This window comes from Tenrec ecaudatus, chromosome 12 (genome assembly GCF_050624435.1).
Source record: "Tenrec ecaudatus isolate mTenEca1 chromosome 12, mTenEca1.hap1, whole genome shotgun sequence".
In the NCBI taxonomy this organism is placed as follows: domain Eukaryota; kingdom Metazoa; phylum Chordata; class Mammalia; order Afrosoricida; family Tenrecidae; genus Tenrec; species Tenrec ecaudatus.
Genome location: NC_134541.1, coordinates 117,036,954 through 117,050,940, shown reverse-complemented (window position 1 = coordinate 117,050,940; position 13,987 = coordinate 117,036,954). Strand labels below are relative to the sequence as shown.

The 13,987-nt window shown below is 38.8% G+C and overlaps 1 protein-coding gene and 1 pseudogene across 1 annotated transcript in view; one reads left to right on the top strand and one right to left on the bottom strand.

Annotated features, from left to right (window-relative positions):
- LOC142422892 (phospholipid-transporting ATPase ABCA3-like) overlaps window positions 1–2,152 on the bottom strand; it is a 182,539-nt gene extending 180,387 nt beyond the window's left edge. The window contains exon 1 of the mRNA XM_075528112.1: window positions 2,068–2,152. Within this exon, the coding sequence (XP_075384227.1) occupies window positions 2,068–2,152 (85 nt within the window). The remainder of the gene's footprint in view (window positions 1–2,067) is intronic.
- On the top strand, window positions 2,093–3,057 carry LOC142423166 (ADP/ATP translocase 2 pseudogene; annotated as a pseudogene).
- Window positions 3,058–13,987: the final 10,930 nt, after the last annotated feature.

Genomic DNA, 13,987 nt, shown 5'->3' with positions numbered 1-13,987 from the left:
GGGTTGATCAATACCACCTCCTTTCCCCTGCCTCTCCCTCTCCCATGTCCCTCCAGATCCATCAGTCCCATTGTTTTCTCCTCCAGACTATTCATCCAGCCTCTCTTATCTAGATAGATCTGCAGAGATAATAACATGAACCCCAAAATAAAGCATAGCAAGACAAAGCAACAAAAGAGAACACAATGATGACAACAACAAAGAAAACCAATTACTAAGAAAAGAACAAATTAATTAAAAATAAAGAAAAAGGAAAACCTGTAAATAGATCAAGGTCTGATTTATGACCTCTAGGCATGTTCTCCAGTTGAGTCAGATGGGGTGCCACACTCTGGCTCCAAAGTCTATCCTTTGCACTACCTCAGGAGCTCCCTGCTCTGCTCCCCCCATTGCTCTGCCACATGCCCTTAATGTTTTGCATCAGTGTGGTGGGATCAGACCAGGCCAATCCCAACACTGAGTCTCCAGTGTTGTCCCCCCCCCCCCCGAAGGTCACATAGACCATATTTTCTAACTACTTGTTTTCCTCTTTGTTTTCAACTTCTGTATTCCAATCTCCAAATATGCATCTTGATTGCATGTTCGATCAACTTCTGATGGAAGATGTAAACAGTTTTCAATTTCTTCCTCACTAGATTTCATGGTTGGTGTACACATTTTTATGATGGTTTTATTGATTGGATTTCCTTGAAGGCAGATAGATATAATCCTATCCCAAGCAGCATTGTACATCAAAATAGACCTTGAGAAATAGAGGAAAGAACTAGGAGGCAAAAGACATTTATAGAGGTCTAAATACAGGCATGTACAGATGTAAATATATTTATATATAAAGATAGGGAAATAGATCTATGTACATACATATACTAATATGTTAAGTTAAGGGAGCAGACGGATATTGGCCCTCTATTCAAGGACTCCTTCAACACAAGAACACATATCGTGAAGAAAGCTGATGGTGCCTGACTATCAAATGATAAACAAGCAGCCATCTAGCTGAGAAGCAACCAAGCCCACCTGGAAGAAGTGTACCAGCCTGAGGTGTCAATGGGATTAGGTATCAGGCATCAAAGACCCAGAACAAAAGATATCGATGTGAATGAGGAAGAGGGTGGAGTGGAAACCCAAAGCCCATCTGTAGACAATTGGACGTCCCCTTACATAAGGGTCACAAGAAATAGATGAGTTAGTCAGGGTGCAGTCTAGCATCGGGGAAACATAAATTTTTCTCTAGTTCTTTAATGGTGCCTCCGCCCTCCAACTATCATGATCCCAATTCTACCTTAAAATTCCAGCTAGAACAGAGCATGTACACTGGTACAGATAATAACTTGCAACACAGGGAATCCAGGACAGAGAAATCATTCAGGACCAATAAGAGTAACAATACCAGAAGGGTAAGGAAGACGGAAGGTGGGGGGAGAAAGTGGGAACTGATCACAATGATTGACATATAACTGCCCCCCAGGGGAACAAACAACCGAAGAGTGGGTGAAGGGAGACAGTTGATGATGTAAGATATGAAAATAATAATAATTTTAAATTCCTCTAGGGTTCATGAGGGAGGGATGATGGTGGAGGGAGGGGAAAATGAGGAGCTGATAACAAGGGCTCCGGCAGAAAGAAATTATTTTGAAAATGATGATGGCAACATATGTACAAGAGAGCTTGACACAATGGATGTATGTATGGATTGGGGTAAGAGCTTTAAGAGCCCCCCCCCCAAGAAAAGGATTAAAAAATAGACCTTGAGATTTTCAGGAGCTACTTTGAAAGTTGGTCAATTTCTTATTCATAGTCTGTTCTACTCTGGAAGCTCCACTGAAACTTGCTCACTTTGGGTGACCCTGCTGGCCTTTGAGATACTAGTGACATAGCTTCAGCACACAATCCACAGCACACAATCCACCACACAGCAGCACACAATCCACCACAGTGCAACACACTGAAGACAAGTGGTGGAAAACTCTTCATTGCATTAGCAATCATAGAAGATGCATATGAGATGATTATGGGAAAAATCTAGGAAAAGTTTACATAGCTATGAAAATCATCTCTTGAAATTACCAGCTTGGGGCCCCAGAGGCCCGGAGTCAGAGCCGGTTCCTGTTCCATCTAAGCGGTCGCCCGTCGCCTCGTTCTCTTCCAACATGACAGATGCCGCTGTGTCCTTCGCCAAGGACTTCTTGGCAGGTGGAGTGGCCGCGGCCATCTCCAAGACAGTGGTAGTGCCCATCGAACGGGTCAAGCTGCTGCTGCAGGTGCAGCACGCCAGCAAGCAAATCACCGCAGATAAGCAGTACAAGGGCATCATCGATTGTGTGGTTCGTATCCCCAAGGAGCAGGGAGTCCTGTCTTTCTGGCGTGGTAACCTGGCCAATGTCATCCGATACTTCCCCACCCAGGCTCTCAACTTTGTCTTCAAAGATAAATACAAGCAGATCTTCCAGGGTGGTGTGGACAAGAGGACCCAGTTCTGGCGCTACTTTGCAGGGAACCTGGCATCGGGCGGTGCCGCGTGGGCCACATCTTTGTGCTTTGTGTACCCTCTTGATTTTGCCCGTACCCGTCTAGCAGCTGATATGGGCAAAGCCGGCGCCGAACGGGAGTTCAAAGGCCTCGGTGACTGCTTGGTTGAAATCACCAAGTCTGATGGGATTGGGGGCCTGTCCCAGGGCTTCAATGTGTCTGTGCAGGGAATTATCATCTACCGGGCTGCCTACTTCGGCATCTATGACACCGCAAAGGGAATGCTTCCGGATCCCAAGAACACCACATCTTGGTCAGCTGGATGACTGCACAGTCCGTCACAGCCGTGGCTGGGTTGACTTCCTACCCATTTGACACCGTTCGTCGCCGAATGATGATGCAGTCGGGGTGCAAAGGAACTGATATCATGTACACCGGCACGCTGGACTGCTGGAGGAAGATCGCTCGGGATGAAGGGAGCAAAGCGTTCTTCAAGGGCACCTGGTCCAATGTGCTCAGAGGCATGGGTGGTGCCTTTGTGCTGGTCTTGTACGATGAAATCAAGAAGTACACATAAGTTATTTCCTAGTGGGTGTCCCCCGTGAATGGGCATGTTGTATTATATAACATATCTCAGGCATTCTTGGCAGACGGTTGGCTGTCTAGATCAATGGCAACTACCTACTGGTTGAAAATGGGAAGCAATAATATTCATCTGACCAGTTTTCTCTTAAAGCCATTTCCACGATGATCATGATGATGATGGGACTCAATTCTATTTTTTATTTGTCACTCCTAATAAATAAACAAATTTGAAGAAATAAAAAGTATCTGAAACACAGAAAAAAAAAAAAAGAAAGAAATTACCAGCTTGGGAAGAGAGAGAAGGGTAAATCACTAACGACACGGTTGTGTTGTTATGTGTAGTCAAATCGGTTCTAGCTCATGGCAAGCCTGGGCACAACAGAAGGAAAAGAGAATGGTCTTACACTCTTCTCACAATGGTTCTGATGTTTGAGGCCATTGTTGCAACCACTGTGTCAGTCCCTCTGCTAGCTAGTCTTCCTCTTTCCCATTGACTGTCTACGTTTCCAAGCATGATGTCCTTTGCCGGGGACTGGTCTCTCCTGATAACATGTCCAAGACAAACGAAATGAAGTTTTGTCATCCTTGCTCTCAAGGATCATTCTAGCTATACCTCTTCCAAGACAGATTTGTTTGTTCTTTTGGCAGGCCATGGTATATTCAATATTCCTTGCTGACACTGAAATTCAAATGCATCCATTCTTGTTTGGTCTTCCTTAGTCTTTGTGAAACTTTCACATGGATATGAGGCTATTGTTTGCAGAAGATAGACTTTGCTCTTCAACACTTCAAAGAGCTTGTATGTTTTGGATTTTCTCAGTACCATCCATCATTTGGTTTCTTCCATGACCATTGATTGTGAATTCATGTAATATGACATCCTTGACAACTTCAATCTCTCCTCTGTTGATCATGATTTTGCCTGTTGGTCCAGTTGTTGGGAATTTGCTTTTCTTTATATTGAATCATAATACATATGGAAGGCTGCAGTCCTTGATTTCCATCAGGAAGTACTTCAAATCCTACTTGTTCTCCGTTCATAAGGTTGTGTCCTCTGTATATTGAAGGTTAAGCTTTTCTCCAATCTTGAGGCCAATTCTTCTCCAATTCTTCTTCATCTAATCCTGCTTCTTAAATTGTGTGCTCAGCATGCAGATAGAGTAAATATGGTGAGAGAATACACTCCTGATCCCTTTCCTGGCTTTAAGCCATTGAGTATGCCCTTGTTCTTTTCATCCAACTTCCTCTAGAGCTCCATGTACATGTTCCACATAAGCACAATCAAGTGTTCTGGAGTTCCCATTCTCCTCAATGCTATAGTCTCTTGTGATCCACTATGTCAAATGTCTTTGCAGTGTCAATAAGGCATAAGTAAATATTTTTTTCTGATCTTGTCTGCTTTCCATCAAGAATCATCTAACTTCATCAATGATACATTTCATGCTATGTCTTCTTCTGAAGCCAGATTGAATTTCTGGAAACTCCCTGTCAATATACTAAAGCAACCATTTTTTAACAACCTTCAGCAAAATTTTACTTACAAGTGATATTAATGATACTGTTGGTTGAATGATCAACTGTGTAATCTTTCCATTATTATCTTTTGATACTTCCTGAATCATTCAATATTTTGTCCATAGAATCCTTCAACAATATTATAATCCAAGGTTTGACGTTTTCCTCCATTTTCAGCTGAATTTGTCCTCCCTTTTTTACTTTCTAATTCCATGTTCTTTGCACATTTCATTATAATATTTTATTTTGTCATTTCAAACTTCTCTTGGAAATTTTCTGTTTGATTCTTTTACTTCACAATTTCTTCCACTCTTTTTAAACTGCTCTATGATCAAGAGCAAATTTCAGAGTCCTTTCTGACATTCCATTTTATTATTCCTCTATATGATCATTTTACTTTGAAATTGTATGATGATTGTCTGTCATTTGTGTTTAATGAGTCAAGTCTGTTCTTGAGATGTTCTCTAAATTCAGATGGAATAGATTCAAGGTCATATTTGGGCTCTCTTGGAAATGTTTTAATTTCCTTCAGTTTCAACTGAATTTATATATGAGCAAATGATAGTCTATTTGACAGTCAGCCTTGAGCCTCATTTTGGCTGCTAACATTGAGCTTCTCCATCATCTCTTCCTACAGACATGGTCAAATTAATTCCTGTGGATTCAGTCTGGAGAGATCCGTGTGTACAGTTGCCATTTAGGTTGTTGAAAAGGCTATTTGAAATGAATAAGGGGCTATAAAATTCTATCATACAATCTCCAACTTCATTTGTATCACAAAGACCATATTTTCCAACTCCTTTGTTTCCAATTTTTGTATTCCAATTGCCCATAATTATCAGTGCATCATGATTTCATGCTTCATCAATTTCAGACTGAAAAAGTTGTTAGAATACAATTTCTGAACTACTAGTTTTAGTGACTGGTGCATGGTTTAAATAAAATTCTATTACCTGAACTTCCTTGTAGGCATATTGACATGTTCTTGTCACAGACAGCAATGAACTTTAAGACAGATCATACAATGTCCTTTTTAGTGATGAATGTAGCACCATTCCTAGCATAGTAAACTATGTTACTGTCTGATTCCAAATGACCAATACTAGTCCAATACTAGTCCTTTTCAACCCACTAATGCCTAAGATACCACTCTTTATGTGATCCATTTTTGGCGACTTGTAATTTTCTTAGAGTCACACTTTGCATATTCTACCTTCCAGTTATTAATGACTGTCTGCAGCTATCTCTTCTCATCTTGAGTCATGGCCCATCGGCAAAAACGAGGTCGTAACTCCATTCACACAATCATGGTTGACTCTACTTTGAGGAGGCAGATCTTTCCCCAGTTGTATTTTGAGGGTCTTCCAACCTGAGGGCCTCAACTTCTGGGACTATATCCAAGAAGGTTTCTTTGTTATTCATAAGGTTTTCAGTGGTAATTCTCTCAGAAGTGGGCAGCCAATTCCATATCATGGCACTAAACCTGACAATGCTTGGCTGAAATTCTCATAAGGGTTTGAGTGGCTAATCCCTCAGTGGAGAGTCTGTTCCTTCTTCTTAGCCTGTGTGGTAGTTAGATGAATTTATGTGCACTTGAGGATGTATGAAAATGTAGGGGTGGAATCCAGGAAATCAGGTGACTACCTGATGATGCCTCCTTAGGGTATGGCCTTCTTATAAGGCTATTTTCATATTTTTATTTATATGGGATAAAAATATACATAAGTGTACAGTAGAGCATACAGCAGCAAAGTTATAAAATTTTCTTAACTATAGCCAAACAGTTTGAAGGAATTGTCTTGGGGACTCAGGCAACATCAAAGTCAGTTGGCATAACACAGCTCACAAAAACAATAGACTACATCCTACTTTGGTGGTTAGCAACCAGGGTCTTAAAAGTTTGTGAATGGCCAACTAAGTTCTCTGCCCAATCAAAGAAAAGAACAGAATAAGATCAAAGACATATAGGAACAATTATTCCAAAGGACTAATGGGCTCAGGAACCACAGGCAACACTTAATTCCCTACACTACTGGAAATCCTTCGTATCCATGGTAACCACTTTTTAAAAAATCAGGTGGAGGAGAAAAAGCCTAGAATCCAAAAGCAAGCCATAGTAACAGATTAAAAAAAGACATGACACATTTTTAAAAGTAATAAAATGGCAGGAATAGTCACTTCATATTTTATACACAGTGCATATAAAAGAACTAAAAGTGCCAAAGAGCAGAGAGTGACAAGTGGATAAAAAGTCATCACCCCATTATATGCTGTTTATAAGAAAACACATTAGAGCCAAGGACACAAATACGATAAGCCAAAAATGAAAGGATTGGGGGGATGTGCCTTGAAAATATTAAGCAAACGAGAGCTGGGACAGCAATCCAATCTCAGAAAAAGTCAATTTTAAGACAGAATCTGTCAGAATAGATAAAGATGGGCATTATATAGTAATAAAGGAGTCAATTTATCAAGAAGACTTAATGATCTTAAGGCTATATGCACCTAACATTGGAGCACCTAAATATATAAACACTAATAGAATTGAATAAGGAAATGTCACTACAATAATAAAGACTTTAATTTATCACTTTCAAAACTGGACAAATCATCTAAAAATAGTATCAACAAGAAAACAAGAGATCCTAAATGTTATTATAAAGCAACTAGACTTAAAAGATATATATATATATATATAGAACTCTCTACCCAATAATATAACGTACAGTCTACTCAAGTACACATGGGTCATTCTCCAGAGTGGTTCACGTGTTGGTTTGTAAAGCAAGTCTTGATAAATTTTAAAAGATTGAACTCGGATAAAGTATTTTCTTTGACCATACAAGAGTGGTGAATTACTTAATGTGGTTCTTCTAGCCTAAATCTCTAATTCCCACCAGCCTTTTCCTGCATTGGTCTGAGTAAGAAAGTGGGAGAAGATACGGATAAGATCCACCCTTGAGTGAACAGGATACATTGATGTGCCATCCTGCTGGATATAAAATGAACCCTCTGAAAAGTAGGACAGACGCTCTCACTACTAACATGATCAGGAGTAGAGTGCACCCTCTGGGCCCCATGGTCCCTGTGCAGTGAACCTCCTAGACCCAGGAGACATCAGAGGAGGAGCAACAGCAGCAGAACCAGGAACCAGGGCCTGAAACCTAATGGTGGACTTCCAAGCCCACAGAGCTCGTAAAGAGTCTTCGGGGCCAGAAGGTTATCCTGTAGAGTGGGGTGCTCCAGGCACTAGATTGAGGAAGCTGGGGTTGCTGACCCATGAAAGTATAGATGAATGCCTTTAGGCTAGTGCTTACTGGAGGGGGTGCCTCTGGACACATAATTCAGGGCACTGGTTTTGATGATCCAGAGAGCTTGAGCTGAATGTTTTTCCACTGAGGCTTACAGTAGAGTGGCATGTCCCTTGGGTTTTTGTTAAACTCAACTCTCTGCCATCGAATCAATGCTAACTCAAAGCAATTCTATAGGACCTAGTAGAACCACTTCTGTGAATTTTGGGACTGTAACTCTTTATGAGAATGGACAGTCCCAACTTTCTCCTGAGGAGCAACTGATAGTTTCAAACTGTTCACTTCATAATTAGTAACTGAATACATAACCACTACACAACCAGGGTGCATCTTGGGGAATTTGTTAGCAGCCTGGAAAGAATATTGTAACGTGTCCTGACAAACAACTGGATCCCAAGTATTTCTCACTTGCATGACAATCTGTTAACTTATTTAATAAATTGTATAATCATTAATATTGCCTATGAGTTCTGTGAGTCATGACAACAAATATTAAAACCTAGATATAAGAGTAGAGGGGCAGCAGAAGAAAGGAAGGCCCTCAATGAGATGGACTGACACAGTGGCTGTAACAATGGGCTCAGCATGGGAACCATTGTGAGGATGGCACAGGACCAGGCAATGTTTTGTTGTGTTGTGCATAGAGTCGCTAGGAGCCAGAACCTACTCAATGACACCTAACAATAACAAGAGATACAAAACAGACTGCAACATAGTAAAGAAAAGACTACAACAGAGTTAAGCTAAAAATCAACAACAGGAAAAAAAAAAGTACCCAAACTGACTCAAGAGGAAAACACATAAGCATATGCAAATTAAATAAGCCATATTGAACTACCAATAGCTCAAGGGAGAAATCGCAAGTTCTTAAAGAAAAATGAAAGCATAACATGCTGAAATTTACAGGATATGGCTACGGAAGAACTCAGAAGGAAACTTATCTTAGTAAATGCCTATATCAGTGGTTCCCACGGGTGGGCCATACCAGCCCCTGGAGGTGTTGAAATGACCCAGGGGATGGAGTGGGTGCTGCAAAAGCAGACAATTCTACTGGATCCTGGACTATGAGCTGTGTAGAACAAAACTGTAATTGCCAGAGAGTGCTAACACTTCTTTTTCTGAAAATAGAGGGATAGACCAACTAAGTTTGGGAGCCTATAGCCTATTTGAAAAAGAAGAAAGAGGCTAACTACAATTTGAGGAACTAAAAAGAATAAATCAAAATAAGCCTAAATTTACCAAAAGAAAAAAATAGCAAAGATTGACAGAGAAATAGTTAAAATTAAATACAGAAAAATAATGGAATCAATAAAAACAGAAGTTGATTCCTGAAAAATATCAATAATTTTGACAATTAATTTGACAAAGAAAAACAATAGTAAAAATGTAAATAACTGAAATAAGAGAAGTGGATTTGACAACTGATTCCATAGAAATAGAGAACATTCTGAACTGTAGGACAACAAACTGAATAGCGTAGCTGGAATAGATAAATTCTTATCAGCACACAAATCCTTACAAGTACCCAAATTGACTCCAAAAGAAACAAAATCTCAACCAACTCATAAAAGTGAAGAGATTTAAAGAATGATTGAAAGCATCACCACCTGCCAACATACACATTTTTAAAAATCTCTGGGCCAGCTAGATTCACTTGGAAATTCTACTCTACATTTACAGAAGAATTGATACCAACTCTATTTATTTAAACTCTTTTAAAAGATAAAGAATGAATACTACTTAAATCATTCTATAAAGTAAACACAACCATGATACCCAAATCAGATAAAGACATCACAAGAAAACCACTTGCCAATATCTTGTATGAACATAGATGGAAAATCCCCAACATAAAACTAGCAAAAGTGAGTTATAAACCATGACCAACTAAACTTTATTCCAAAGGTGCAGAAATGCTTTATTAAAAGCAACACATGCCTCTTGAAGGAAAATTCTTTAGCACAATTCAGAGCATAAATAAAAAGCCAACTGCCAATACTATACTTAACATACAAAGACTGAGCTCTCCCTTTGAAAAGAGGAAAAAAACAAGAATGCCATCTCATCACTTCTGTTAAAGACTTGGCCAGAACAATAAGAGCAAGAAACAAAATTATCCAGGTTGGAAGTGAAGTAGTAAAATTATCTATAGCTATGAATGATATCTTATAAAGATAAAATCAAAAGAAGTTTGCCACCACCACCACCCCCCCCCAAAAAAAAATCCCTTCTGGAGCTAATAGAGAAAATAAGCAAAGTTGCAGGATACAAGATAAACAAAGAAAAGTCAATTGAGATTCTATACACTAATGTTTCTACACAGCACTGACGATTCTGAAGGGGGAATTGGAGAAATAGTATCTACCGTATATGCTCTTGTTTAAACCAGGTTTTTCAGCACATTTTAAAAATCAATTTATTGGGGGCTCTTACACACATATATATTTAGTTCATTATTTTATAAACACTTTGGCCTCATTTTAGGTATCCGTATGGATTTAAACATAATATTCTGCAACCTGATAGTTTTGCTCAACAATAACCACAGTCTAAAAAGGAAACAAGTTCACTGCCAAGGAGCATTATGTTTAAATCCATAGAAAAGTTTAAATCCAGGAAAATAAAAAGCAGCACGGGAAGCTCTACGTAACTTAATTAATTGTGAAGAAAGAGAACAAAGTAGGAGAATGCACATTTCCTGAATATAAGGCATATTATAAACCAACCTCAGCCTGACTCATAGTGACCCTATAGGACAAAGTGGAATAGTTCCCTACAGTTTCCAAGACTGGAAAATGTTTAATGGAGCAGATTGCCCCATCTTTCTCCTACAGAGAAGCTGTTGGGCTTGAACTATCAACTTTATAGTCAACAGCTGAAGACCTAACCCACAGAGCCACCACAGCTTCTAAAACATGGGAGGGAGGGCGGAAGCTTATATGAAGGGCTCAAGTAGAAAATATTTTGGAAATGATGATGGCAACATATGTACAAATGTGCTTGATACAATTAATGTATGGAATGTTATAAGAGTTGTAAGAGCCCCCAAGAAAGTGATTTTTAAAAAGAAGAAAGAGTACCTGATAGCAAGGGCTCAAATAGAAAGTAAATGTTTAGAAAATGATGATGGCAGCACATGTATAAATATGCTTGAAACAACTGATGTGTGTAATGATATAAGATCTGTAATAGCCCACAACAAAATGATTTTTTTGTTAATAAATCTTTTTATTGGGGCTCATACAACTCTTATCACAGTTCATACATATACATACATCACTTGTATAAAGCACATCTGTACAGTCTTTGCCCTAATCATTTTTTTTCTCCTCTTTTCTTTTTTTACATTTTATTAGGGACTCATACAACTCTTATCACAATCCATACATACATCAATTGAGCAAAGTACTCTTATACATTCGTTGCACTCGTCATTCTCAAAATTCACCTTCCACTTGGGTTCCGGGAATCAGCTCGGGTTCCCTTTTTTCAACCTCCCCCTCCCTCCCCGCTGCCCCTTCCCCTTAATAGTTTATAAATAATTATTATATCTTATCTTACACTGCCCGGCGTCTCCCCTCACCCACCTTCCCATTGCCCATCTCCCAGAGAGGAGGTTACACATAGATCTCCAAGATCGGTTCTCCCTTTCTACACCCTCTTCCCTCCTGGTGTCGCCACCCCTATCGCGGATGTTGAGGGGTTCCTCTGTCCTAGATTCCCTATGTTTCCAGATCCCTACTGCACCACTGTACATTCTCTGGTATAACCAGGTCCACAAGGTAGAATTGGGGTCATGATAATTGGGAGGAGAGGAAGCATTCAGGAATAGAGGAAGGTTTTGAGTTTCATTGTTGCTACACTGAACCCTGAGTGACTCATCTCCTCCCCACTACCCCTCTGGAAGGGATGTGGTTTTTGATTTGTTTTTTAAAGAAAATCAAAAGTCTAGTACTGGTATAATAATAGAGAAAAAGTATGTGGAAAGTGGAGTTAAAGGATAATGGAATTTTCACATTAACTTTTGGAAGCACTCGTGGGGACCAATGGAATAGAATTAAGACTCTAGAAATGAAGCAACACATTTATGATTAATTGATTTTTGATAGAAGTGCTAAGTTCATTTGATGGGAAAAAGGGAAACCTCTTCAATGAAAATGTTAGGAAAATTCAATTTTCACAGCAGAAAAATGAAACAGGATCCATGCCTCACACCACACACACACAAAAATTCAAAATAGTTTAAAGGCCTAAATGTGAAAACTAAACCAATAAATTCTTAGGAGAAAAGTCAGGAACAATGCTATTGGGACTATATTTTAACAGCAGATTATCTAATATAATAGCAAAAGCATAAACAGTAAAAAACTAAATAAATAGAAACTGAGAAAAGTTCTAAACTTTTGTTCATCAAGAAAATTTACCTACTGATGCCAAGGGCTTAGGTAGAGAGCAATTGTTTTGAGAATGATGAGGGCAATGAATGTACAAATGTGCTTGACACAATTGATGTATATATGGATTATGATGAGTTTATGAGCCCCTAGTAAAATTATGTAAAACAAAAAAGAAAAGAAAATTTGCCTAAATTGTGAAAAGATAAGTTACCAACTATGAAAATATCTTTGGAAACTACATATCCCTTAGGAATCTAGTAACTATGAAATGTCAAAAACAAAAAGTAAAAATAAATTAAAAATAAAAATAATATTTTTAAAGACAAATAAAATAACCCCATCAATTCAAACACAATTAATGTAATCTGCCACACCAATAAGAAAAAGGACACGAACCATGTGATCATATCAATTGGTACAGAAAAAAGCATCTGATAGCATCCAACACCCATTCCTAATAAAGACTCTCAAGAAGCAGGACTAGAAGGGGAAGTCCTCAAGACAATAAAAGCCATATATGAAAAACCAATACCTAGTATTAGACTCAATGGGAAAAAAAGCTGAAAACATTTCCACTGAACAAGGAAACCTGACAAGGAATGCCCTTTATCCCCACTTCTATTTAACATTGGCATGGAAGTCCTAGTCAATGCCATAAGATAAAGGCAAGAATATCAAAGGTGTATATAATTGAGTAAAGAAGAAGTGAAATTTTCACTTATTTGCAGAGGATATGATTTCATATATTGAAAATCCTAAGGGATCCACAATAGGACTTCTGGAAACAATAAAGGAGTTTAGTAGAGTAGCAGGATACAAGATTAGCAAGCAGAAATCAATTGGATTTCAATATACCAGTGATGGGAATACAGAAAAATATACCAAAGAATCAGTAGCATTCACAATAGCCACCCAAAAGCTGAAGTACCTAGGAATAAATCTAACCAAAAAAACAAAAGTCCTATATGAAGAAAACTACAGACATTACTAAAAGAGACCAAAAGGGGTCAACACAAATGGACAAATATTCTGTGTTTATGGATCGAAAGACTCAATATAGTGAAGATGTCAATACTACCTAAAGCAGTAGTTCTCAACCTTCCTAATGTCATGACCCTTTAGTACAGTTCCTCATGTTGTGCTGATCCCCAGTCATAAAATTATTTCCATTGCTACTTCCTAACTGTAATTTTGCTACTGTTATGAATCAAGCAACCCCCGTGAAAGGGTCGTTCGACCCCCCAACAGGTCACGACCCACAAGTTGAGAACCACTGACATAAAGCAATCTATAAATTCAATGTAATCCTGATTCATATTCCAACATCATTCTTGAAAAAAAATGGAATAAATGATTACCAACTTCACATGGAGAGGGCAGAGACCCAAAGAACTCCTCAAGAAGAAGAATAACATAGGGGCCTCACGCTACCTGACCGCAACACCTACGATACAGCCACCGTTGTCAAAAATCCTGGTACTGGTATAATGTTAGAGGCTCAGTCCAATGGATCAGGGGAAAAAATCTGAAATAAAAACATCCGCATACAGAAAATGAATTTTTAACAAAGACCAAAGAAACATTAAATGAGAAGCAGATGCCCTCTTCAATAAATGGTGTTGAAACATCTGGATATTCACATGCAAAAGAATGAAACAAGACCTATATCTCACTCCATGCACAAAAATCAAATTCAAGGTGGATCAAAGA